The 25,219-nt window shown below is 38.5% G+C and overlaps 1 protein-coding gene across 1 annotated transcript; it reads right to left on the reverse strand.

The window, feature by feature from the left end:
- Window positions 1–2,601: 2,601 nt before the first annotated feature.
- On the reverse strand, window positions 2,602–22,978 carry LOC146378066 (mitogen-activated protein kinase kinase kinase 5). The gene is made up of 28 exons (XM_084943733.1): window positions 22,297–22,978; window positions 22,058–22,197; window positions 21,361–21,548; window positions 21,021–21,189; window positions 20,508–20,614; window positions 20,154–20,324; window positions 19,946–20,058; window positions 19,052–19,211; window positions 18,760–18,910; window positions 18,450–18,554; window positions 18,075–18,124; window positions 17,550–17,645; window positions 15,204–15,288; window positions 13,761–13,894; window positions 13,240–13,367; window positions 12,339–12,475; window positions 12,134–12,239; window positions 11,867–12,024; window positions 9,991–10,177; window positions 9,727–9,895; window positions 9,278–9,443; window positions 7,757–7,942; window positions 7,511–7,616; window positions 7,015–7,258; window positions 6,664–6,776; window positions 5,441–5,538; window positions 5,267–5,343; window positions 2,602–5,144 (listed from the first exon to the last, which is right to left on the reverse strand). The coding sequence occupies exons 1-28, from the start codon at window positions 22,634–22,636 to the stop codon at window positions 5,048–5,050; spliced, it is 3,981 nt and encodes a 1,326-aa protein (XP_084799859.1). The 5' UTR covers window positions 22,637–22,978; the 3' UTR covers window positions 2,602–5,047.
- Between the last annotated feature and the right edge of the window lie 2,241 nt (window positions 22,979–25,219).

The following is a 25,219-nucleotide window of genomic DNA, read 5'->3' on the forward strand; positions in this document are numbered from 1 at the left end:
TTTTTTAAAAACAGAATAAACAAAAGGGGAGAAAAAGTCAACAAAAGTATAGAACATTCTAAAATTATGCTGCACTGTCCAAAGCACATACTTAAAATCATTTTTATATTCATCAGAATTATGTAGTAATTTTGAAGATACCTCTGATATATACTCATCAGCCACCACATTAGGCATGTCTGTTCATTTAAACTAAGCACTTTGGCTTGTAGACATGAGCCAGAGGACCTGCTAAAGTTTGAAATGAGCATTGGAATGGTGGGGGGGGGGGGGATTTATGTCACTCTGAAAATGGTGTGGTTTTTGGTGCTAGATGGACTGGTGTGAGAATTTTTTCACACAACCAGAATTTACAGGTGTGTACTAGCAGTCTGCTCAGTAAGTATAAATGTTTCTTTATAGGTTAAAGGTGGTTATAAAATCAACAATTTTGTATTCATTTGCATTTATCTGACCCTTCACTCAAAGGGAACAACTGGGAATATGCCACAAGGTGTTCAATGTTAAAGTTCATAATAAGAGAAAAAACATGCACCTCTAACGCCAGCTTAGTTTAGCGTGCCAACAGCAGTACAGCTGATGGCTATGGGAATGTTGTTTTGCAAGCTATGGCTAAAACTGTAGCATAAAAGGGTATTTGTAATACAGCATTGTACAGTCATGACATTGCTCTTATAACACTGAAAGTTTCATTCTTTCCCACTGCATATTATACCCAATGATCATAATAATAAATGATATTAAGAGTCACATGAATGATTTGCCTTCACACTGACCCACTCCCCAAACAACAGACATAAACAAAGGGTGAAATGCTCTTCAGGTCAAGCTCCAACTGAGCTCTGTGACACATACATTTACACACATGTTCTTACTCATGCTGATGCTCACAGGATTAGCTTTTTTAATGCAAGTCTCTAGATTAGACAGGATTAATCTATATTGATGAGAGAACATTTCTGTCCAGCTGTAACTATCACAGCTGTCTGTCTTTTGTGTCCATGTTGTGTCTTTTCTGTAAATACTATAATAGCTTTAAATTCCTTTTCAGGCTGGCCCCTGAAGCAACAACACTTTGTCTTCCAGTAAAATTGCTTCTAATATTATTTCCTCTTCCTGAGGTTCAAGAAGATAAAAAAAAAAACTCCAGAGAAATACAAATACTAATCAACAGTTGCATGTTTACATGACAAATATATATCTATGAATCACATTTACTCTATATAAACAAATAAATTATTGACAATTATCAAACCTCCCTAGGATAATATGAAGTAAAACATGCTATTTTTGTGCAGGTAAAAAATACACAGTAAAGTGTCATCAGGAGTCAGGGGTGTAACAGAAATGCAAAGAATCTGCTCATAACCTGTCCATGTGATCACATTGCACACATCTACTGCTCTTTGAAGGGAACGTGTGTTGAGGAGACGTGATCCTTTCATGCATCTAGTACTGTATACATAAGTGTGCGCGCGCCTGCAGGCATGTAAGCAGTTGAGTGCGCACTTTAAAACAGACTTCAGGGAAAATAACAGTAGTCAGCTTGTTAGCGAGCTCTGTTGTTAATATGTCATAAAAAAAAGTGATGAATTTTTAACTAACCTCCGCTTGAAGTGGTGCTACATTTAGAAACATTATTTATTCTTCAGTGCAAGCGCAAAATGTCTGACTCATGCTGCATTTTTAATCATATCTCACAAGAAATGGTCAAATTTAGCTCTCTACCATGCATGCTTCTGCTGTTCAGGAGGGGGGGGGGGTTACCTGTCCTTTGGGGGATGGCACACAGGGTGAGCTCAGTAATCCCTGGAGCTTCTGGGCCTCCCAGTGTGTCGTCCTCAATCCCCCCCCACCACCCCTACCCCCAAGAGCCTGCCAAAATCCCCCTGACAGCAGTCCCTGTTATTTGCATATCAGTAGCTTAGCTCCACCTCCAGACAGAACATAAATGAAGGGATTAAGGAAAGAAGAATGAACAGTGATAAGGCAACACAAACATGATTCCTTTAGAAATGCAGGAAGCACAGACTAAAGGATATGCAGCAATTTATAAGACTCATTTGAGATTGTGAAAAACAGAATTAGATTTATTTGCCAAATAAGTGTACACATACAAGGAACTGAGCTTTATTCATTGCTCTTAATATACTTAACAGAATAGATAAACAGACAGTGCAGAAATAACAACACAAATAGCATATTTCAGATTTATATGTTCAATAAAAAGAGAATTGGACTGTCAGTGTGAATAATGAAAAACATAATGTAACCTCGACTTTACTCTCTCTACACATTAGTAAGTTGACACACGGCGTACTGGCTGATCAAAGCCAACAGTTTGCATGCTATTAGCTGTACAATCCTAATGCTACTGTGATTTAAAGCTTATTCAAACAAGCGAGACTCAGGGGGATACATTCACATTACATTCAATTATGTGTATCAGGAAATGAATCTAATATGGCCACTGCTGCCTGTGTTGTTTCTTTAAGGCAATGTGACTCACTGTTAAGAATTCATGTGAGTGTTAGTGTGCCAGACATAACAGCAACCACCTTTTGTCATTTTACCTAAAAGAAATACATTTGAACACTCAAATCTCAAAAACAGATTTATTTAAAAGTCGAGGTGAATACAAAAGTTATAAATACATATATTTTAAATATCAACTATAAAGAGAATCCTTCTTTGTGTATCTTGCATGCTTTGATAAACAAATAATAGGTAGCAAGGATCTGCAGATAGGAGATGGTCAAATTTGTTAAAACTGGTTGATAATACTCGAGCAGGGCGATTACTTTTCTCTGAGGCAGCATCCAAGGACACAAGAGAAAGATGCTTTACTTGATTTACTGATACACCTTCCGATTTGCTGAGCCCATTAAATTAATGCAAAGGTAAATCAGAGCTTTTGATCTTTACTGCCAGACAGACATAATCAGTATTTTGGCCATGTCTGTGAAGAGCTTTTCAGACCTTATGACAACGAATGAATAAAGCATATCATAAATCTGTGAACACAGGAAAGGGAAATGCCAGTTTTGAGTTATAGTACGAGTGATATATGAGCTACAGTGGATTTTAATTAGTATCTCGGTAGTGTTTAATATTGCAAGTATACCATAGAAATTTGTAATTATAGTTAGATGCTCTGATATTGGATTCATCCATTTTTTAAATACTAGTACGCTTAATAAAAGTAAAAAGATAGCCTAGAGCTATCCAACTTTACGTTTCTTCAGACTTAAATCTGTAAAAAGCACTAACTGATATATGTGGAAATCTGTGGGCACACCTCACAGACGCAAATCACATTTTTTGCATTTTCTTTTTATTCTTCATTAAGGGATTTTCTCTTAAACTCTATGCAGGAGGTATCCACAGATCTCCAGAGAGGACTGCCTTTCCATGCTGACTTTGCACATTCTTCCCTGTGCAAGGTTTCCTTTGCCACACAGTCCAAAGAGATCAATTTTGTCCCATTTTGTCTCCAGCATCGTGTCAGCAATGGCCCCTACTGGTTGACAACCTTTGCTTACTTTGGTTTTGCTTTGCCTTCATATTCAGTAGAGGTACTTTTATGTTAGCATTCTTAGTCTTTCAGACTGTCTTAAATTCATCTCCTCCTAAATGCAATTTTGTAACGTTTCAGGTGGGGGAAAATGCAAGCTTGCAGCACTCAGATATATTTTTATAATTTTACGTGTAGGCACCAATTAGCCTGGTTTTCGGTTTGACAGAGACGAGTCAATTATTAGCATCAGAAAAGTTAAAAGTTCTCAGCCTTTACGAGTAGAATGGCTGTTAAATTTTGGCACTTGCGAATTTATCCACCAATCCATTCATCCATCTTCTACTTTTTCAATTCAGGGTTGTAGGTCAAATGCCCCATTTGGTGTGTATTGCATATTAATGCACATCACTCTGTGGAAAATGCTTTTATATTTGCTATAGAGGGTTGGACTTAAAAGCAAATACTAGCTATTATTTGGCGACATGTATTTTTGCATATCATTCGAATAGTACTCACAATAGTGAGTACTATGGCTAGCAGGAGCCAGCCCAATGCTTCCACTGAAGTCACATCCCTACTGAAAGAGAATGGAGTTAACAAGCATATGACATTAAACTGCCTTTCTGTCACTCCTATTAAAATAAAGAACATCCTCAGAATCTCCTCATTCTTCTCTAAAGATTGTTTGCCTAACTTATTCTGAAATGTTACACTCCTGATCTTTTTCTTCATTTTTTAAGTCTCGTCATTTTACTCGAGCCCAGTTTCTCATGTCTAGACTTAAAATTTAACTCTTTTTCATAAACTGAAGAACTAAGTACTAGACAGCATGAAACCACCCAGAACAGCAAAAAGTCATACAATAGACCTTCTCAGACACATGCATCACACATATCAACCAACACACACAAAGTTCACGTCACTGTCTCTAAGGAGACGTCAACACAGTGAAAACAGATGAGGAAACACGTGTGGAATTTAAAGACTGTTCACCACTACATCACTTCTTCCATGCTACATCACACCCTGAAAAAAACCTTCTCCCTGTTAGAAACAAAGGACTGTGTGGAGATAACAAGCCAGTCTGAATGACTGTTAAAAAATGCTTCCTGTTTATTATTTGAATGAATTTATAAGGGCTTATAGTACAAATAACATTTGTTTTCCAAACAAGGAATACAGGTTAGTCTTATATATAGTCTCTAATAACTTCAAATCCTGCTTAGCTTTCTGTGAAACAGGAAAACAGCGTCACTTGATGAAATATCTTCTAAAGATACAATTAAAGCTCTACCTTCTGACACCCTGATAAAATGTAAAAACATAATATAACAAAATAAAATTTTGACATGACTTAGCTTTTCAGTAAAAAGCTTCTGATGCTCCTTTATAGTACATTCACAGTCTAAAAATGTCTTCAAAATTTAATCTGCTTTACATCAGCAACCTGAAATGCCTCTGTTCCTCCAGACCACACACAGGGCCAGCCTGTCTATGAACCTGCCCTTTGATGTGTAACATCAGCAGCCATTACAGAAGGGTGTCCTCGCTGTCCTCATTGTGCGTGCTGAGCTGGGTCTTCCGGTAAGCTGTTACAGCTGCCCAGATTCGACACAGCATGCCGCCTCTGCAACAGCAACAGTGGACTCACATTCATGTGCAATGTCACTTTGCTTAAACTTATGATGAAACTTAAAATAACGGTGTAGACTTCGTGTTTTGAGGGGGTGATGCGTGGAGGCAGCTCACCTTATTCCACAGTACATCAAGTCATCCTTGGCGGCCATATGGAGGAGACAGTCCAAGGTGAACTCATGAGAGAGCAACTGGAAAACAGGATCACAGAGGTGTGGATTAATACCAGGTGGATGAGTAACACGAAGTAGCCTTAGGGGTGCAAAGTTGAGCTTTTGCTGAATTTACCTTGTTGATAGTGTCTTGATCTATGGGGACAGTCTTTAGCCAGCGCGCTAAGGCTTTCTTCTCTGGTCTGGAGCTTTTCTGTGAAGCCAACTCCAAATCTATAATGCACAGAGTTACAACCATTAGGTTTTCTCAGACACTCATAAACACATGGTGTATTTAATGGTGTTAATGTTACACACAACAAAAGCGTCTTCGGCAGCCAGCCCGTATAATCATTATACAAACTAACAAGTCAAGTTTGAGCACATTAGCAGCTGATCTGGCAGCCAACGCCTCTGACAGCAACTAGTCAGGCAGAAATCCACCATCAGCCTGTAGCTAAGGTGTGGTAGGGATTGCTTGGCGCAGATGTTAAGAAATAGTAATTAGAATCACTGAGTGTACTGATAATCCAAAGAAGGCTTGGTCCCTTCCTATGATACTGCTCATGTCACAGCTTGTGTTGATGTTTGTCAGACAAAAGGCGAGAGAATAACTTCAGTGCTCCTCAAATAACTATTAAACATCTTTGTTTACTGTCTCATATCTAGTAGAAAAAAAAAATCGCAAAACTTGAATTAATTTTCTAGGGTTACAGGTTTGATTGTGGTGTACAAACAGAATATTCAAATATTCAAGAAAATTTCATCATCTAAAGGAATGGTTCAGATTCACGTCTTAGTTCAGGATATAGCAAATCAGGAGAATACACTTCAATGATATATATATTTCAAATCAGGAAAATAAAGCAGGCTGCATTTATTTGGCACAACCCAGCTTGCAGAAAAACGCACGATCACAGACACAATTCAGTTCAGTTCAAGCTTCTTTATAAACCACAAATCCACAATAACAGTCACCTCAATTCCCTGTGTACTGTAAGGTAAAACCCATAGTATTGGCGAAAACCCCAACAATCAAGCAGTCCCCCATGAGTGGGCCCTTTACGACAGTGGGAAGGAAAAACTGCCTTTTAACAGGAAAAAACCTTCAGCAGAACCAGGCTCAGGGAGGGGCACCCATCTGCCATGACCAGCTGGAGGGTGAGGCGAAAGAGAAGGGAGCAGGGATAGACAGGAAAAAATACACATTATGAGAGAGAGATGACAAAAAAATTAATGACATGCGGGAGAGGGGAGTGAAAAGAGGTGAGTGGGGAAAGAAGTGCTTACTGTAACACAGCAGTTACTGTGCTAGTATTTCGTAAGATGTAACAAGTTTTGGCATTAAAACAACATTACCCTCATTGACTGATTCTTTCCTCAGTGCATCTATTTGCTGTTGTTTTCTCCAGAGAGAGTTCCTCAGTAGCTCCTGATACTCTGTCTCCTTCTCGCTTAGATGATTCAGCAGTCTGAAACACAACACAAATAGCCTTAACACTCAGCAGAAAGCCCTGCAACCCAAAATTAAATGAATCACTGTGTACACCTAATAGGAATGTTAGTCACGATTATTCTATTTTACAGGAAATATGAAGGGGATATGAAAAGAAAGCTGAGAAAACAAAAAATAAAAATAAAAATGTATTTTATGTATGTATGTAGTTTGTTAAATATAGTTTGTTGATAAAGGTGACAGGCGAAATAAACCTTCTGGTCTCCAGTCGCAGATCTCTCAGGTTCTCGCTGAGTGGCCAGTTGGTGTTAAGGTTGAAGTCTGCAGGTTTAGGGTTGGCTCTAGGCAGCACGTCATTTGCTGGATCTTGCTGCTGTGTGTATGCTGGTGCCACCAGCTGGTCAGGGACTAGAGCTACAGGAGTGTCTGGATCGGCAAACAGCTCCTCAGAGGTGTTGTCCTCACTCTCGAATGAGGACTGCAGATGGAGTTTGAGTTCTGAAAGGCAAAGGGTAAATTAGTATCAGAAAAACAGATAAGTAAGAAATATAAATGAATAAATTAAAAAATCAACAGGCAAGAAAATAAATACATTTAAATGTAAATAAAATATAAACACGATGAAATATCAACTGAAGATCTGCTTGACAATATTCCTCTGGCAAACACTCTTACCACTATGTTGTTGTTTCTTTCTACTCAACAAAAAATGTTAAACAGATTATGGAATGAAGCACATGCCTACTTTACCTGGCAGTAATACAGTTATGGAATCCTGTACTGCCTGTCTCAGCAGATTGTCCAGAGCAAACATCCAATGAGGTTTCACCTTTTGTTCCTTCAACACTTTTTTCACCTATGGTCAGAAGGGTTTGTATGAATATAAGGAGGCTTATTCTCAATTGTGATGTAATTGCTAAATAAAAAAATCTTGAAATTTTGAAAGTGAAGTGCAATCACCAGCAAAATCTGGTTTTGGGCTCCGAAGTAACTTACTGCATCTTGGAAGTTAAATAGCACCACCTGTAGGCTGTTCAGAGGTACTGAGGCAGCTACGAGCGTAGCTCGAAGCTCCAGCAAGCCGCTGGTAAGCTGCTTCCTGTCCGGGGAATGGATGTTGTCACGTAAACAAATAACGAGTTTGGTGATGTGGTCTGGAGTGATCGAGGAGCCATCACCATACTTTTAACAGAGAAAGGGAGACTTTAAAATCAGGATACATTCTGCAGTTCTCGTTTTCAAAGTATATAAACCCATCTACTTCATCTCTCTGTAGTTCTTTTCAGCTGGAGAGTAATGGTCTTTTTCACTGTGATAAAGGTGGACATTTCAAATTTGTATCTGTTATTGATAACAATGTTCCTATTAATGGTCATTTCTCCTTTAGTAATGACAAAAATTTCAGGATTATAAGGAAAAAATGCTCTGCTCAAAACAAATTCTAACCTAAATGCATAAAACGAGATACACTAACATCTTTTATTAACTCTTATTGTAAAAGTATGGTTAAAAATTGTGATGCAAAGAAAAATCTGAAGGTTTTTATAGAGGAATAGTACATGGAAGTAGATGGAAAGAAAGGAAAAAGAACCATAGAAACTTTATTTATCCTCAAGAAACATCTTATCAAACATAAGATAATAATCTAAGAGCATTTAAGGACCAAAACCCTCATGAGGGAAACTCCCACAGGTTTTAGCTAAACAGGTAACCTTTGCTTGTGCATCCTTTGGCTTTACATTCCTATTTCTCTAGTTTGCAATGTCGGTGGCGCAATATGTGTAAGGCAATATGTTAATAGTAGATTACAAAGGAATCGGTTCAGTTGGTATGGCCTATACACTCACCAGGTACTTTACTAGGTATGTTTGCTACTGCTCATTTACTCAACTATCTAATCAGCCAAACACAGGTCACCAATTCAATGAACTAAGGCACACAGAAATAATCAAGATGACCTGCTGGAGTTCAAACCGTGCACCAGAATGGAGAAGAAAGGTGATTTAATTGACTTTGAATGTTTTTAAATGTTGGTGCCAGACAGGCTGGTGTGAGTATTTCAGAAACTGCTGATCTACTGGGATCTACCATTACACTACCATTTCTAGGGTTTCCAGAAAATGGTCAGATAAAAAGAAAATATGTGTAACACGAGACAGAAATTGGGCAGAAATTCTTTGGTGATGCCAGAAATTAGAGGAGATTGACCAGATAGCCACAACAGCAAAAGACAGGTACCACTTCTGTCGGCTAAGAACCAACATGAAAGAATGTGTCAGTGTCGGCCAGATATTAATCAAATAGAGCACCTTCGGAGGGGACTAGTATCACAGAGTCCCACAACCCTGTACTGTCAACGTGTACCTAATAGTTTAAACATGCAGATATTGATAAGCTTTCAAATACTCTATTATAAAGAGTTATTCATTATTAGAGAACTAAAATCAATCTCAGTCTCAGAATTGAAGAGCAATTCTATAACAGAATTTGACAGTGCGGTAACTTTTCTTTACCCACCTGAGGCACAGACTGCTGTATACTAGACACAACATGGCTTATGTAGTCAGTGAGAACTTTGTGCAGCGTGGCTCTCCTCTCACTGTCCTTTCTCAGCATAAAAAGGCCAGTACTCTCCTCTGTTGAGGATGGACTGCTCATGTCTGATGTGGAGTCATCTGGTATTCTGGAAAAATTGAATGCAAACAAACATAAATGGCACAAATAAGCCATGAACATGCTGCAATAACCATTGTATGATAGAAAAATGTAGATATGGCTATCAGTAACACATCAGATGTATTATTTAATAATGGCATGGGGAATTTTGCATTATAGCCTTTTTTCACAAGTTATAGGACTGTGAAGAACCTCAGTGTGGTTTACCAGTAAAGTAAGATCCAATATAATCATAGTTTGTGCACAAATGAAAAGGTTTTGAGTTTCTTTTGAGGAATAATCTTACTCACAACAGGAAGCTGTTGGTGCTCGGTGGGCTCTCTGAGATTTCTTCTGCTCTGAGAGAGGACTGCGACCTCGTCAGGTCCAGAGAACAAGACAGGTCAACCAAGTCAGAGTAAGAATCAGTATCCTCCACAAGGATGGAGATAGGCACAGACATACTGCGCTGATAGTCAGCTGTAAGAAATAGGGTTTAGATACTCTGCATCATTGCTATAGAAAGCAAAAATGGGTAAGAGGTGAAATGTGTGTATTTTAAGTGTATTTCTCACTTATAGACAGGGATTCCTGAACAGCTTTAGCTTTTTTCTTCGTAGACGACTTTAGGAAATGGTCCTTAAGCAGTTCTGCCGCTGTGGCTCTTTCATCTGGATTTGGCACGAAACAGTTCATGATGAAACCCTTGGCCTCATCTGACATGCACTCTGGAACCTTGGGGTGGATCTTAAACATGCCAACCTAGTTGGGAATTTTTAAAGGTTCATTGAAACATTCTGCTTTGAGATTCTTGTGCTGTGATAGCTCTTACGCTATGCTGATAGCTCTCTTTGTCTGGGTTCATATGTATTAGGACGATGAGTTTTGAGAAAATTACACAATTTTTGTCATTCTGCTTCTGGACACCATTACAGTGGATTTTATTATCAATAAATCAAGATGTTATTGTGTGTCACTGACTGCAAATGATTTTCATCCAAGTGTTAAAAAGGAGTTTGTATACTTAAGTTATGTTATTTTGTGTAATCACTTGGTCTGATAGTGGGGGGACTATATAAAAATGTGCACCACTGTCAGGCTGTACAGAGGCAAAATTACACAGAATTGTGTTGTGCAAATAATTATGCACCTAAAGTGTAACTGAATTTAAAACTTTGTATATCTAATCAATAGGGATGGGTATCGAAACCCGGTTCTTGTTGAGAACTGGTTCCCACTGTTTCAATTCCTTGGAATTGTTTGTCATTTTTGCAAACGATTCCCTTATCGATTCCAGTCGCCCCGAATGACGTCACCACGTTGCGGAGCATCATTTACCTGGCAGGAAACATGGCGCCTAAGCGGCTCAAACGCTCAAAAGTTTGGTTACACTTTATGAGAACGGATGACAACAGGGCAACTTGCAATACTTGCAAAGTAGATATTTCATTTAAGGGAGGAAACACTACGAATATGCAAAAGCATTTGCTCACAAAACACGCGATGACCTTAAATGAATGTCGTGTTTTTAATTCCGCTCCGGACTCGTGAATCTCAACCCAGCAGCAGCGGTAACGTTTGCACGTCCTCTCCCGTTAATGCGGCAGGTAAATAATCAACATATTATGTTAGCGCGATCTGCCTTATTACAAAACCTGCCATTACTGTGCATTTAGGTGACCATGATGAGAGAGACAGACAGAGTCTGGCTCAGATGCTGGCAGTTCTCGCTGCAGTCTACCGGTAGCGTCTCTTTTCAGGCCACGATAGACGAATGTCACCGAGCAGTGACTAAGTTTGTGGTCAAAGGCTTGAACCCATTTGCCACAGCAGATGATTTTCAGTAAGTGAATGTGTTTAATTGTAGGCAGGGACATTACTGGATATTCTTGTGTAATTGCTACAGAATAATTTATGTTATACTTTGTTATTGCTACAGAAGAATATTTATTTTATTGTTTTACATTTACAATTTTTTTCCTGGGGATCCTGTGACACCCCATTGAAGAGCCATAGGCTGGATCTCTTAAGATCTCACTGTTGGGTTTGTAAGGCCATGTTACTCCTAAATTTCTATCTTGTTCAAAGAGAAGATATAAAACAAAGTTCTAAGCTATTCGACCTCAGTGTTCTCCTTTTTTAAAAAGAATCGATAAGAGAATCGATAAAGAATCGAATCGTTAAACAGAATCGAAAATGGAATCGGAATCGTGAAAATCTTATCAATACCCATCCCTACTAATCAATCTAATATCCACCTGGTACTTGAAAAAACTAAATAAACAATGATCATGAAATATGGAAGTCTCCAAAGGAAAAGTCTCCCGAATGTTCCATGAAATATAATTCCAGGCATTCCACAATGCCGCAATCTGCCAAATTTCCTTATGTGTAAAGTCCACTGTGAGCATTTTTAACTTACGTAGAAAACACAACTCCTTTTTTTTTTACCTTGAACATGGCTGCCTGGGGACTTCCCAGCTCATGAAAGGGTGTTTTGCCTGTTGCCATTTCTATGATAGTGCACCCTAGAGACCAGATATCTGCTGGCTTCCCATAACCCCGAGGTCCTTGGTCTATAATCTCAGGGGCCATGTACTGCAGAGTTCCTATTGAAAATCCACCAGAAAAGTGAAAGTTCGACTACTGTGAGGAGTTCACGTGTAAAAATGTTTTAATAATAACAATCTTTTAATAATGTCATAAATGTCAACTTACCAGTAAATGTTTCAGTACAGGGGTTAATCCCTGCTAACCGTTTGGAGGTTCCAAAATCAGATATCTTCAAAACTCCACTATAAGTGTTGATCAGTACATTGTCACCCTGCATAAGGAACAAAACCAGTGAATACCACAAAGCTAAACTTTAAGACACAGTAGACCAGAAAACTATTTGCCACGAGGCCAAAGGTGATCTGCTCACCTTAATGTCTCTGTGGACTATCTGATTCTCATGAAGGTACTTTAGACCCTCAAGTATCTGCTTGGTGTAGAAAATGATGGTGGGCTCGTTGTCTTTCAGAGGACCCCATTTCGAGCGCAAAAGAGAAGATAAGCTACCTGTAAGAGGAAATGCATAATTTCACAAGGTGACCCACGCCACTGATTTCGAGCCACGTGCCATACGGTCACCCGCTCACGCACTGAACTAAACCAGCGCCTGACAAGGTTATTAGTTTTAAAAAAGATGCAATAATGATATCACATGCACAACTAAAATAACTGTTTCTCCATTACATTTGGCACAATCAAACAAAGCAATGGATTAGGACTGTGCACGTTTCTAATCAGAGGTTCAAGATGTTTTTCTCACAATCACACCATTGTCTGTAAACATTTTCCTCCACTGAACAGGATGTCTTCAGAACCACCCACTTCTTTAAAACTGGCTTCCAGTAGATGTTACATAATCACACATGCATTACAATTCTGGTCACATGATTTCCCTGAAGCCCATGACAAATAGCACACAGAAAGCAAGGAAACAGACTTATAGGGAACATCAAGGCTTGTGTGTGTTTAAGAATTTCTCAGGAACCTGTGCTTGATGCCATGGCTCCGATTTCCCAAACCACATCGCTCCACCCTGTGACCTAATTTCATTACGTCAGAGGATAATTATTTGCTTGTAGATTACATATGAGCAAACTGATTAATTACACATTTACATTTGTGATAACAGCTCTTTCCACAAACAGATGTGAAATTAAAAAAAATCAAAGAAAAACTTTTTTGAAGCTTTGATTTATATTACAGTTACGATTTAGTAATGACAGGTACTCTTATTGCTAGGAGTGTTAGAAGATCAAATGTCATCTTTTTACCCCCAGGTACTTCTTCCATGAAGATCTTGATGAAACCATCCTGACTGACAGAGCCCAGGTACTGGACAATATTCCTGTGTTTAAGCCTCTTGTGCAGAGCAATCTCCTCATGCAGGGGCTGAGAATACCTAATCAACACAAAAGAATAAAGGTACTGCTGTGACATTGTTGTGTTTTTACAAGTGATTTGCATTGTCTAAATTAGGCCTTTTTTCATTTCCATCATTATATAGGAGTTATAAACAATATACCACAACTAGGTTTGGATTTTGGGTGTACAAACAAACTATTTAAGGGGACTTAATTGCTTAAACCTTTGCCTTAAAAGTTTGCAAAAGCAATAAATATTTTGCTACATATAGAAGGTTTTTTCCCACGTCTGTCAACAGTGTATTTTTCTTTTTATGTGGTTAACACTACCTAAACGCTATCATATTATTACTGTAACTGAGCAGATTTTGTTGATTACAGCGTAATCTGAAAGTGACAACATCAGAAGGGTAACATATGTGTTTTCTTACGTGCTGTCCTTCTCGGGGATCTCTTTGATGGCGATGCGTACTTGGTTGCTCAGGTCTCTTCCAGCGTACACTACACCATAAGTTCCTTTACCAAGTATTACCTTGTCACCATTCTCATTGGTCTCATAGATATACTGTAGAATGAGAATCAGTAAGAATCAGTATAGAGTGAATGGAAACAGAATTTTAGGAACTTAAGGAGACCTTCATTCAGAGGTTTAAATAAGGCAAAATGCGACATCTGCTAAAGGTTTTACTATACTCATGAACTCACAAATACCTGATCAATATTTAATGCAAATATGTCATCTGTCAATAACATGGCAGCAGCTCATTGCATTTTATTACGCAAGCATGGTGAAAATGACATGATGTAGTAGGAAATGAACACCAGAATGTGGAGAAATTTAAGTGACTTTAAAAAGAGCATGGGCGTTGTTGGCCGGAAAGGCTGGTCTGAGTTTTCCACAAACTGGTGACGTACTAAGATTTTCCTCTTTAAGGCTTACAAAGAAGGATCTGAAAAAAGAAAATATCCAGTGAGTGTCTGTTCTCTGGGTAAAACGCCTTGTTGATGCCAGAGTTCAGCGGAGAATGGCAGGATTTGCAGAGATGGAAATGACTACCTGCTGAAATTCAAACCAAGCATCAGACTGGGGAATATATGTCATTTAAGTGATTTTGAAGACAGTATGATTCATATTTAGACCAGCCTTGTCTGAGTATTTCAGAAACTGCTGATCTACGGGGATTTTCCTGAACAACCATGTCTAGTTTGCACAGAATGGTCCAAAAAAGAGAAAATATCGAGTGAGCAGTAGTTCTCTGGACAGAAATGGCTTGTTAACGCCAGTTGTCAGAGGAGACTGTCCACACTGCTCTGAGCTGATACTAAGGCAACAGTAACTCAAATAAAAACTCACTAAAACAGGAAACTAAGAACCGGAAACTTAGGCTACACTTTGCATAGGGTCCCCACCTTAAATGAATCAAAACAGCATTTTGAGCATTTCTTCCCACCAATGTTTTTCTAGTTTACCCAGTTACTCTCTCACTAGTACTACTTACTACAAGAAACATATGAGAGTTTCTTTTGAATGCAAAAGAATGTTTGCATTGTGGATGTGCAATCGACAAATCTCCAGCAGCCATGTGACACTATCATGTCAATATGGACCAAAATATCAGAGAAATGTTTCCAGCACTTTGCTTTGTCATGTAGAGTTAAGGCAGTTCTGACAGACATAGATTTGATATATTCTTTATAAATAACACTGGTTTTCAAATTTTAACTTTAAACATGGTTTTATGAGAGTGAAACACATGTAAAACCACATCTGCAAGAGTAGCTCAGTTCTAAATAAAATGGCATTCACTTTTTTTAACACAGACCTAAAATAGAACACATATTGCAATCCGGATATAGAAGGAACTGTAACTGACCTCTAGTATTTCTCCGAGTGTATGTTCTATATCTTGAACATGGTTTTCAGCCTCCTGGAGAAGGGAGTTTACCAACTCACAGAAACTAGGTAGAGAAGAGACATACATAAAAATATTTCTCACTGTAGCATAAATTTAAATATACTTTCAGTAAACATCAGCTCAAGTGAAGAGGTCCCTGTAGATTTCTGCTGAGGGATTTACTTATAAACAGATTGATAGGTTTTTGGCTGTTAGCCACACTGGTTCACACACACCAAAATACACAACTGCAAGTAGCTACAATAAAATTCATATTTATTTTCAATGGCTGATCAAATTTGAATAGATGTGAATGAGAAGCCTGATATTGTCTCTGGTAATTAAAAAAAAAAACAAGTGATAGAAAAGGTTGATGTGAGGCTGAAATTAGAAAATGTGGATATTTTGCTTACAAGTAATCCCTCATTAGTTCTATTTATCACAGTTTGTTTCATTTTTACTTAATTTGTTTAAAAGAAAACATACCAGTGAAAACAGGAAAAGCAGGATGTTATACTTGGCAGTGTGTTAATAGGAAAAAAACAAACAAACTCTATTATATGCAGCTGTGGTCAGAAATTCATTTACACTCATAATAAGCATGGATGTTTGATCATATTGGGCTTTTATCGATTTCATTAAACTATTCTGTTTTCCAGGGTGGAATGATTGCACAGCATACATAACTTTTTAAAAGCAATAAGTGGGTGCAGAATTTTTTAATTCATTTGGGATTTTTTCTCATCCAAACAGAGTGAAAATTAAACATACAGGCTACACATACTGTACATCCCCCACTGATATTTGGTTTACCAGACACTTTTGGCACAAGCTTCTGGCATAATTCTGGCTGGATATATGACCATTCTTCCTGGCAGGAGTGCTAGAGTTCATTTGAATTGGTTGGTTTCCTGGTGTGAACCTGGCTTTTAAGCCATAACTTTTCATTACGGTTAAAGTCGGTACTTTGGGAAGGCCATTCAAAAGTTTTGTCAGCCTGCTTTATCCCTTGTAAAACCAGCTTTGTGTGTTTGGGATAATTGTCTTGCTGGGACACCCAAATATGGTGAAGTTAAGGAATGATTCCATCCACTTTTTTCAATGTACTGGTACCACTGGTAGCAAAACAGCCTTAGAGCATGATGCTACCACTACCGTGACACTGTACCATGAGAGCTGGTACAGTGTCCCTCTCCTATACTCCTACAAACATACCTCTTGTCATTGTGGCCATCTAAGTGTAAAACCCTTCTGCAGAAGGCATTTGGCTTGTCCATGTTTGCAGCTGCAAATTTCAGCAAATCTTGAAGGTATTTAGTCTGGGGAAGGGACTTTTTCTTGGTTGGAACCCACTGAGTTCATGGTGATGTAAAACTCCATTTATTTTGGAAAGTGTTTAGTAGTTCCTTAGCTGTTCCTAAACAGCCTAAATAATTTCCTCTCATTTGAGGGTGACAGCTTGAGTCTTCTTCAGGACCATCTAAATAAGCCTATGCAAATAAGCTTTACTTAGATACAATTGTCTGAATCTGCAGTTTTTTTGAAATGGCTCCAGAAGACCTCCTCAAATTGGTTAAATCTAAAACTCTCCTTATTAGGTCGTCACTGAGCTCCTAAGATTTTCCTGTTGTTCTGAGTATTGGTCAATCCAGTGAATGCTGTCAAATAAATTCTTACTACCAAAGAGAAACTACTAGTTATAGTCAATCATGATCACTAACAAGAAGTTAAGACCTTGTTCTTGTCAATTTAAAAGACCTTCGGCGCAAATTATTAAAAGATTTAAGTGCGCGAATGTGTATATGAGCCTATATGTATATTTCTCACCTTGTGTGAATTACAGAATATCTCACATAAATTCAAATTTCTTCATTCAATTTGTGATTTTTAAAAGTCATTAGAGATGCATGTTCTACAGTCATTACACCCTTGGAAAAAGAACAGGAGAAAGAAACCATTAAAAACTCTAAATTAACTTGACATTCATGCCAGTCATGAGTGAATATAAGCTTCTGTCAAAAACTATAAAAATATGGCAGCAGACAGAAAACTGAAACTTGTGTGGTAGTGCAGTACTAGATGTTACTTCAGCTGGGATGTTTTTTTTCTTCTAAATTATGTCAAGAGGTTTCTGAAAAGCAAGTAAGGGCAGTACAGAAAATATGACTCATACCAAGTAATAGCATCCAGTAATTGACTACTTTCATTTGCATGCCGACTGTTTTTCTGCACCCTGTACACACAAACTGTTAGATCTTATCTAGCAAATCAGTTGATCTGCGAGGATGTCATTCACATGATCTCACACAAGTGTTAATCACTCACCCCTTACAGTGAATCTCAGATGGGAAGCAGAGCTGGAAATCATCCGAGTTGTAGTGGACATACAGAAAGCAGCTCCGCTCATCAATCTTTGAAGCACTGCAATGAGAAAGACGTAAACAGATTTTAATCATTCAAACAGGCAAACCTTTATGTTTGAATATGTTGAACATAAAACTGGCACAGACGACACCATGGCTGTATCTCTTAATCCTTATTTGTTCTATTGAAGGAGATAGCTATTGTTTGTAATTCAGTGGAAGCTATAGGTAAATAAAAGTAAATCAAATGTATTAAGTATTAGTGATAAAGAGCAAGGCCCCACTAGGCTCTAATAGAAAATGTGTTTTTCATCATCCCCCCTATGATACCACAACCTGATAAAACGATTTATTGTTAAGTCACCCAGCAGATGACTTTTTCTGGAATATTTGTCTGGTAGACGGGACACAGCTGAAGTACACAGTAACACTGACCTGCAGACACAGAGGAATCAACAAAAAGCTCACATGCTCTGCTCTATTTTACCTCACTCCCCGAATTTCAGATGCTTGGAAAGTCCACTGGTTTAAGCCCTTCTGCAGAATTAAATACAAATTTAGACACAGGTTAAAAGAGTGTTTTACAGCTAATACAGAGTTTGTCACACACAGTAAACCAGTTTTTACATACTAATAAAAACATATGCAAGAATAAAAAGAACAAATATTGATGTTTTAAATGCACAGTGGCTCTAAAAGAACATGCCTATTCACCCAGCTGACTGTACACTCAGACAGAAAACTTGTTTATTACAAAATATGATATACATTCATACACACGTATGTATGACTTGTTCAAAGAGTCAAATGTCTTCCAATCAGAGAGTGGCTCAATAAGTGGGGGCCCAGACAGTTTACATACCTTTAAGCGTGTGGCGTGTTTTAGCTGGACAGTGCGACTTTGGTCCTCCTCGTTCACAGACACAATAGCTGGTTGGAAGACTTTACTGGGCTCCAGAATGAGCACCTGAAAAACACCAGTTCCAGTACTATCTATTTTAAATATCTACATGGCTGTTTAATGCATTTCTAATGCCAGGGAATCTCCTGCTTTGTTACATGTTAACTTTACAATCCAAATGAGCAGAACTGAATCCTGATTAATAGTTACTCCATGAGAAGATGAGTGTCCTGTTTATTATTTACAGCTACAGTAAGGTGTTTGGTCTTACTGGACAACAGTTTGATGAGGCAGTGGGTTTACAGGTCTGCAAAAGCAGCTCCATCCAGAAGTCCACTGTATCTTGTTTAGGAGATCTCACTTCAGGTAACTTGGCAAACCGACGGTACAGGATGTATGTCTCCATAATAGATGCCACATACCTAACAGAAATTGAACTCGGCAGTTATTTGTTATTTGCTTTTCACACTTTTAATAAAAACAATCATATAAAAATACATGTGGCTTAGTAACTGATTAAACACCTTGATACTGCTCATCAACAATGGATGATTAAGTCTCACCAAACAGGGGCCTTGAGTCTGTAGAGCTTCTCAGAGGCCTCAATGACTTTCCTGTATTCACCTGCAAGAATGTTTGCTCCAAGGTAGAAACCTACATCCCAGTAGTCCTTCATCTTCTCCAGACTACCCTTTCTACCCAGCAGGGTGCTTAAAGTCACACCTAGACATTGACATCATAAAACAAAACAAAAGAGGTTACTAACAAATCAACAGAGGATGACCCTGACCACAGTTACAACCTCATTTATGGACTAAGAACAAAATAAATAATTGAATACAACGTAATATGCCTTTATAATACTATGCACTGTCAAAACATGATTGGCCAACAACTGAAAACAACATGATATGTGTACAGCATACTGAAATGCATTTCCTCATAAATGGGTGAGAAATTACGGGAAAAAACAACTTAATTTTTACTCCCTTCAGTGATAGGATCTGGTGGCTCTGTGAGCTGTGGCATTTTACTGGGACAGTTTGGGGTATATTTGACAAGTTGGAGACAAGAATAAAAGCAAACATTTCTATCCTCTGTTCCAGGATGACAATCTCCCCATTCATAAAGGTGCAGTGTTCACTGAATGGGATTAATGAGTATTACAATTACGTGACTCATATCCTGTGGCTCAGCTGAACATTTATCGCACTAATGACATGGTCTACTTTTTGTAACAGGAAATACGTTTTAAAACACAACTAATAAATGTTTAGTATTAATCTAATTTTGACTGAGCTTATGATGAATCCTAATAATATATTTTCTGGCACTGCACATCATCTCAGACATTTAAAACATCAAAAAAATGAATTTCAAGGATCAAATTCAATGCATGACACAATAAATCCACAGACATTAAGTTTTCTCTGATGGAAAGGTAAAAAACAAAGCACCTAGTTTGCGCAACTCTATAGACGTCTCAAATTCATGGCCAGCTGCTATCAGGAGGACCACATTGTTGATGCCCGAGTGAAGAGTTGGCTCTGTCTCAAAGGCTTTCCCATACCTGGCAAGTTATATAAAAGAAACAGTCTGGAAAACATGACATAAATGCCACTTTTCTCAAATGTGGAAAACTTTGTATGGCCAAACTTGGCGTACCAATAGCAGGCCTGGTCTCTGCTGGACTCATCAGTGAACGCTGAAATCATGAACATGTCCTTGTAGATGCGTCCACACAGGCAGTAGACGTCTGATGCCACCTTGTTCCCTGACTCCACAATTGGCAGAATTTCTTTCAAAGCCTTTTCACGATCTCCGGGCTGATTCCTCCTAGGATGGGTATATGTCATAACAGACCACTGTGATGATAAAGAACTTCATATCTTGGGTGAATATGAATTTTCTAAAAGATCTCTGCAAACTGACAATGACACAAAAGCACCTAGCGTGAACCAAAGATGTCAACAGAACTATACTGACAAGCTCAAGATACAATAGCAGTCAAGTTGGTACCTGTTTAGAGCAAATATATAGTGAAACTTGATATTCTGATGCTTCGCCACCTGACACATAGGCAGGTTGTCCAGAGTCTCCACCAGTTTTATCATGGCATCGTAATCCTGAGAAAAAGTGGAAGAGAGTGAAATATAATGATTATCATGTTTGAATCACACCTGACAATTTTAATAATTTACATTGAAGTTTATTATATAAAAAATATTACTATTGACAAACAATTGTGAATAATTTCACCCCCATAGCTATTTTTGTTAATGCTCATATGCTCACTAAACACACAATCTGATCTTCTTTGTTGATACAAATACTTGTGAAGGCTCCCAGATTGAACAGTAGCTCTTTTATAATGAAATATGGCTAAACATAGATATGCAATCATATGATCATAATAATGTTAAAACTGTTTGAGTTCTGACAACAATATGCTGTTTTGTTTAATTCAATAACATAAAATAATATGTTAATAAATAATCACTAGTTTAGACACACAGATTTATAAATGCATACCTGAACGTCCCTGTAGGACAACAATAGGTTCATTACAATATCCGGAGAAAGCAGATCTACACTATCCAGGCGTTGCTGGATGTGGTTTAACTCCTCGCTCAAGGCTCTGCCGCTGAACCGCTCCCGTGCCATGCGAATCTCATGCCTAATTGACTCCCGGAAGTACTCACTGTCAGCAGATAGTCCAGTGTTGGTGTTACATTCCACAATTTCACAATCCTTTGTAAACACGCTAAGTGACATTGCATACGTGGGAAGCTCAAGAACATGCATTCACTGTATAATAATGTTTAAATAAGTAATAATGTTTAACCACACCCTGCTAAAGTTTATGTCTGACCTGGACTGAATGTGCACATTGTTCAGCAGGTGCACCAGTTTCTCAACCAGGGGGATGAGCAGCGGCTCCAGCTGGAAACTAGGTTGCATCAGGTCTTTGATACAAGTCATCATGGCAACGTCACAGGCAAACACTTTGCCCTGAGGTGACACTACATATGGGATGAAGGTGTCACTTCCACACTGCTCCTGCAGGACAACAATAGATGCATCAAATATCATGCTGGGACAGCTTGCATGACCACAATGGAACCGCAGCATCATTTGACACTAGACAAAGCAGTCACAGGTGTGTTGCACAAATGACTTCAAGGCTAAAGCTTTGTTATGAATGCACTGAAATTAATTTAACAAGGTAATATGTACACTTATTCAGTAATGAAAATATGAATTAATGGCAGCCATAGCTTGCTTTACATTGCATAACAATTACTATAGCTTTTTATTTTTGGCTCCATCTCTCTCACTCACATTAAGTACAATGCACAGATTAAAGTTTTAACCCTAACTGGTGTTTTGCTGTTAAATAAGGTCCATCTCTAAATCAAATGTAGATACAACAATATTTTAGCCCTTCAGGAAAATATCCCACCGTAGTTGCAGTAATAAAGCAAAGCCTGTTGAACTATTTTCCATTTCCAGCACATGAGACTGTATAAAATAAACAATATGTAACAATAAATGGGACCATGTGTTACCTTATGAGCTTGCAGATCACTATCTTGCTTAGAACAATACAGAATGATGTTATTAGTCATGCTGAAACTTTCCCTCACTCCAAGATGGTAGAAAAGGGAAGGCTGGCAAAAGGAGTCGCTCATTTCCACCACTGCAACATCTGTAAGGGGGGATTATAAAAGTAAACTTGCGTAATTTGGTATAATTCTGTGCTCATATATCCGCTACATTACCCTACAGTCTGCATGCCGTCACTTGCCTGCATTGTAGAAACTATCCAGAATGTCTGTAGTGCCTTGGGAAATTCTGTCAAATGAAATCGTTTTGAGAAGAGCGTGTGCGTCCGCGCAGGCTTCTTTCAGACACTTTAGTGATAAGTTTTCTTCGGTGTGAGGCACTGACGCGTCCTCGTTGACAATGTATGCCACTGACACTGCTCTGGTTCGACTCCGCGGAGAAACGATCTGTTTACCCGAGCCGTTGCTGGCGCTCAGCTCTAACGCCAAAGAGTCCTGCCACAAACTTCCAGCGGACACCCGTACTGGATCCTTCCTCTTTGGGTCTCGCAGGCTCATTCGCCTGCGCTCTGTCGTGTACATTATTTACTTCGCGTTTGTTCCGCAGCTAAAGCTCAAAGCATGCCCTTTAGTAGGGACGACTTCCAATAGCAACATAACAGCGCCGCTGATCAAGGTAGATCCGATCTCTTACCACATACATTCCCAGAGCTCGTCTCCATTTGACCCGCCCACGTCGGCTCTGCCCTGCTCCGCCCGCTGGTGTTATGAGGATATTCACCTATACTCTCGCATGACCTCTGCAGTAGGACCCAGCAAGTCGACTTGTCCTCTATGAGGAGCACGAGTCTGAGACATCTAAGTAAAACAAAATTCTCGCAGTCCCAATGTAGTGTCAACAGAGCACCCTTGGCGCTCCGGTGATGGCGCAGTTGTGGGTGTTTGACCAACAGACCACATGGACTTACTTTTCAGATGACGGAGTGTGCAGCTTTCAATTTGTATGGCACACGTGAGTTTAGGTGGTACTTTTTTTTTTTTTTTTACAGATATTATGTATTATTAGCACAAAAAAAAACACAGAACAAAACAAAGAACAAAGTGATTCATGAGATTCTTTTATTTATTTTAGAAGGATTTCTGAAATCTACAGTCATTTTGGTAACACTTTATAATACGGCACAATACCAAGGGCGTAATTTCCCCGTGATTAAATTGAATTTCAGCGTGTTTTATTTGAAATTAGAAAGTAGTTATAAATAAATATTTAAAGATAGGTATAGCAGAATAAGGGAACAACAAGTAATTTTTCCAGGAAACAAGGAAAAAATATACTGTAATCTATGTAGTGCACAAGCAATTATGCGGTACAGTGTAATTTCCTGGTTATTTAGCGGTAAAATAAACAACATTTCGACACCTTACATTTTAAGTACGCTGTACTTTTTGGAAAATGAATAGAACTGAATAGAACTCAACTTTATTGTCATTGCACATGTCACAAGTACAAGGCAACGAAATGCAGTTTGCATCCATCCATCGGGCCTTATTGTGGAGTGGTTTACCTTTCCTAATTCTCCTTTCTTTATCAACTCAATTTTAATACGATTAAAATAGTTTAGGGTTAAAAACCTTTTTAATCCTATTGAACAGGGTTTAACGTTCAAAAGGATAGAGTGGGAAAGAAGGACATACCAGCCTTTGTGAGTCTAGATCATAGGTGTCAAACTCTGGCCCGTGGGCCAAATTTGGCCCGCAGCCTAATTACATTTGGCCCGCGAAGCCATACCAAATTACTATTAGAGCTGGCCTACTGGTATTATACAGCTAATATATATATCGTTTAGTATTAAGCTTTGCTTGTTCCATATTCAGTTTTCCAGCAAAACTTATTTGAGTCCATAAGAAAAGATTCATTCTTATATCTGGAGGAAGATTTTTTTTTTCAATAAATATTAATGTTAGCCCGCGACTTTGTTCCAGTTTTGAATTTTGGCCCACTGTGTATTTGAGTTTGACACCCCTGGTCTAGATAAAGCAAAGATCCTAGTAATACAATATTCGATATGTCAAGAAAGATTTAAGATTAGGCAGTAACATATGAGACATCTTTTATCTTTTTCCTCTTGTCAAAGAGGAAAAAGATGAATGCCCTTGGAAGGGGAGAATACGGAGTGACTGATTTTCAGGAATCATGTCCTTAATAAGAAAGAAAAAAATCCCCAAAACATCTGACATAGGACCTGAGAGATTTGCAACAGCTTTGTTTTTCAGCATGACAATGATGCCAAACACACTGCTAATGCAGTAAAAGCACACCTAGACAGAACCCCAAACTCATGGATCGGCCTCCCCAGAGCCAGATCCTCAATGTTGTCAAACAAAAAGCAGACAACATACAAAGAAAAACTTTGGGAAGTCTTTCAAGAAGCCTAGAAAACTGCTTAAAGAAGTGTCAAGAGATTTTGCTGTGCTGAGGAATAAAGGTGGTTCTATCAAGTATTGACTTTTAATAGTACAGAACTGTACAAACTGTTTTTGCCTTACTGTACTTTTTTTGCATGTCTTTCAGTAAATTGTTGCACCCATTTTCCTAGCACAATATAAAGAAATGAAGGGATGCTTCACATTTGGATTATTGCAATTCTCTTTTAATAGGGGTTGGACAGGGCACTTTGTCACACTTGCAACTAGTGCAAAATGCTGCAGCATGATTTTTAACTGGCAGAAGGAAATTCAACCACATCACTCCGGTTTTGGCCTCCCTACATTGGCTTCCAATTGAATTTAGGATCCGTTTTAAAGTCCTTTTTTTGGTTTTTAAATCTCTAAACGGTCTGGCACCTGTTTATTTGTCTGATTTGTTGGGGCCTCGTGTCCCCATTCGTTTGCTTCGGTCAGCTGAGCAACTGTTGCTTTCAGTCCCAAAGTCACGGCTAAAACTTAGAGGAGACCGAGCGTTCTCTGTTGCGGCTCCAGTGCTTTGGAATAGCCTTCCTCTCCATATTAGACAAGCTACATCAGTGCCAGTTTTTAAGTCCAGATTAAAAGCCTATTTTTATTCCCAGGCTTTTAAGTCTGTGGGTGACTGACATTTTTTTTTAAATTAATTTTATTGCTATGTCTGGTTTTTGCTATTTTATTACTATATTTATATTTGTATTG

This window comes from Perissodus microlepis, chromosome 11 (genome assembly GCF_051167445.1).
Source record: "Perissodus microlepis isolate ML-2025 ecotype Zambia chromosome 11, ASM5116744v1, whole genome shotgun sequence".
Taxonomy (NCBI): domain Eukaryota; kingdom Metazoa; phylum Chordata; class Actinopteri; order Cichliformes; family Cichlidae; genus Perissodus; species Perissodus microlepis.

Coding starts and splice junctions, on each gene's coding strand:
- LOC146378066 (XM_084943733.1), bottom strand. CDS start 22,636: ATGTACACGACAGAGCGCAGGCGAATGAGCCTGCGAGACCCAAAGAGG. Junction 20,059..20,153: donor AGAGACCAGGCCTGCTATTG/GTACGCCAAGTT, acceptor ATAACTTGCCAG/GTATGGGAAAGCCTTTGAGA. Junction 19,212..19,945: donor TATAGAGTTGCGCAAACTAG/GTGCTTTGTTTT, acceptor GTCAATGTCTAG/GTGTGACTTTAAGCACCCTG.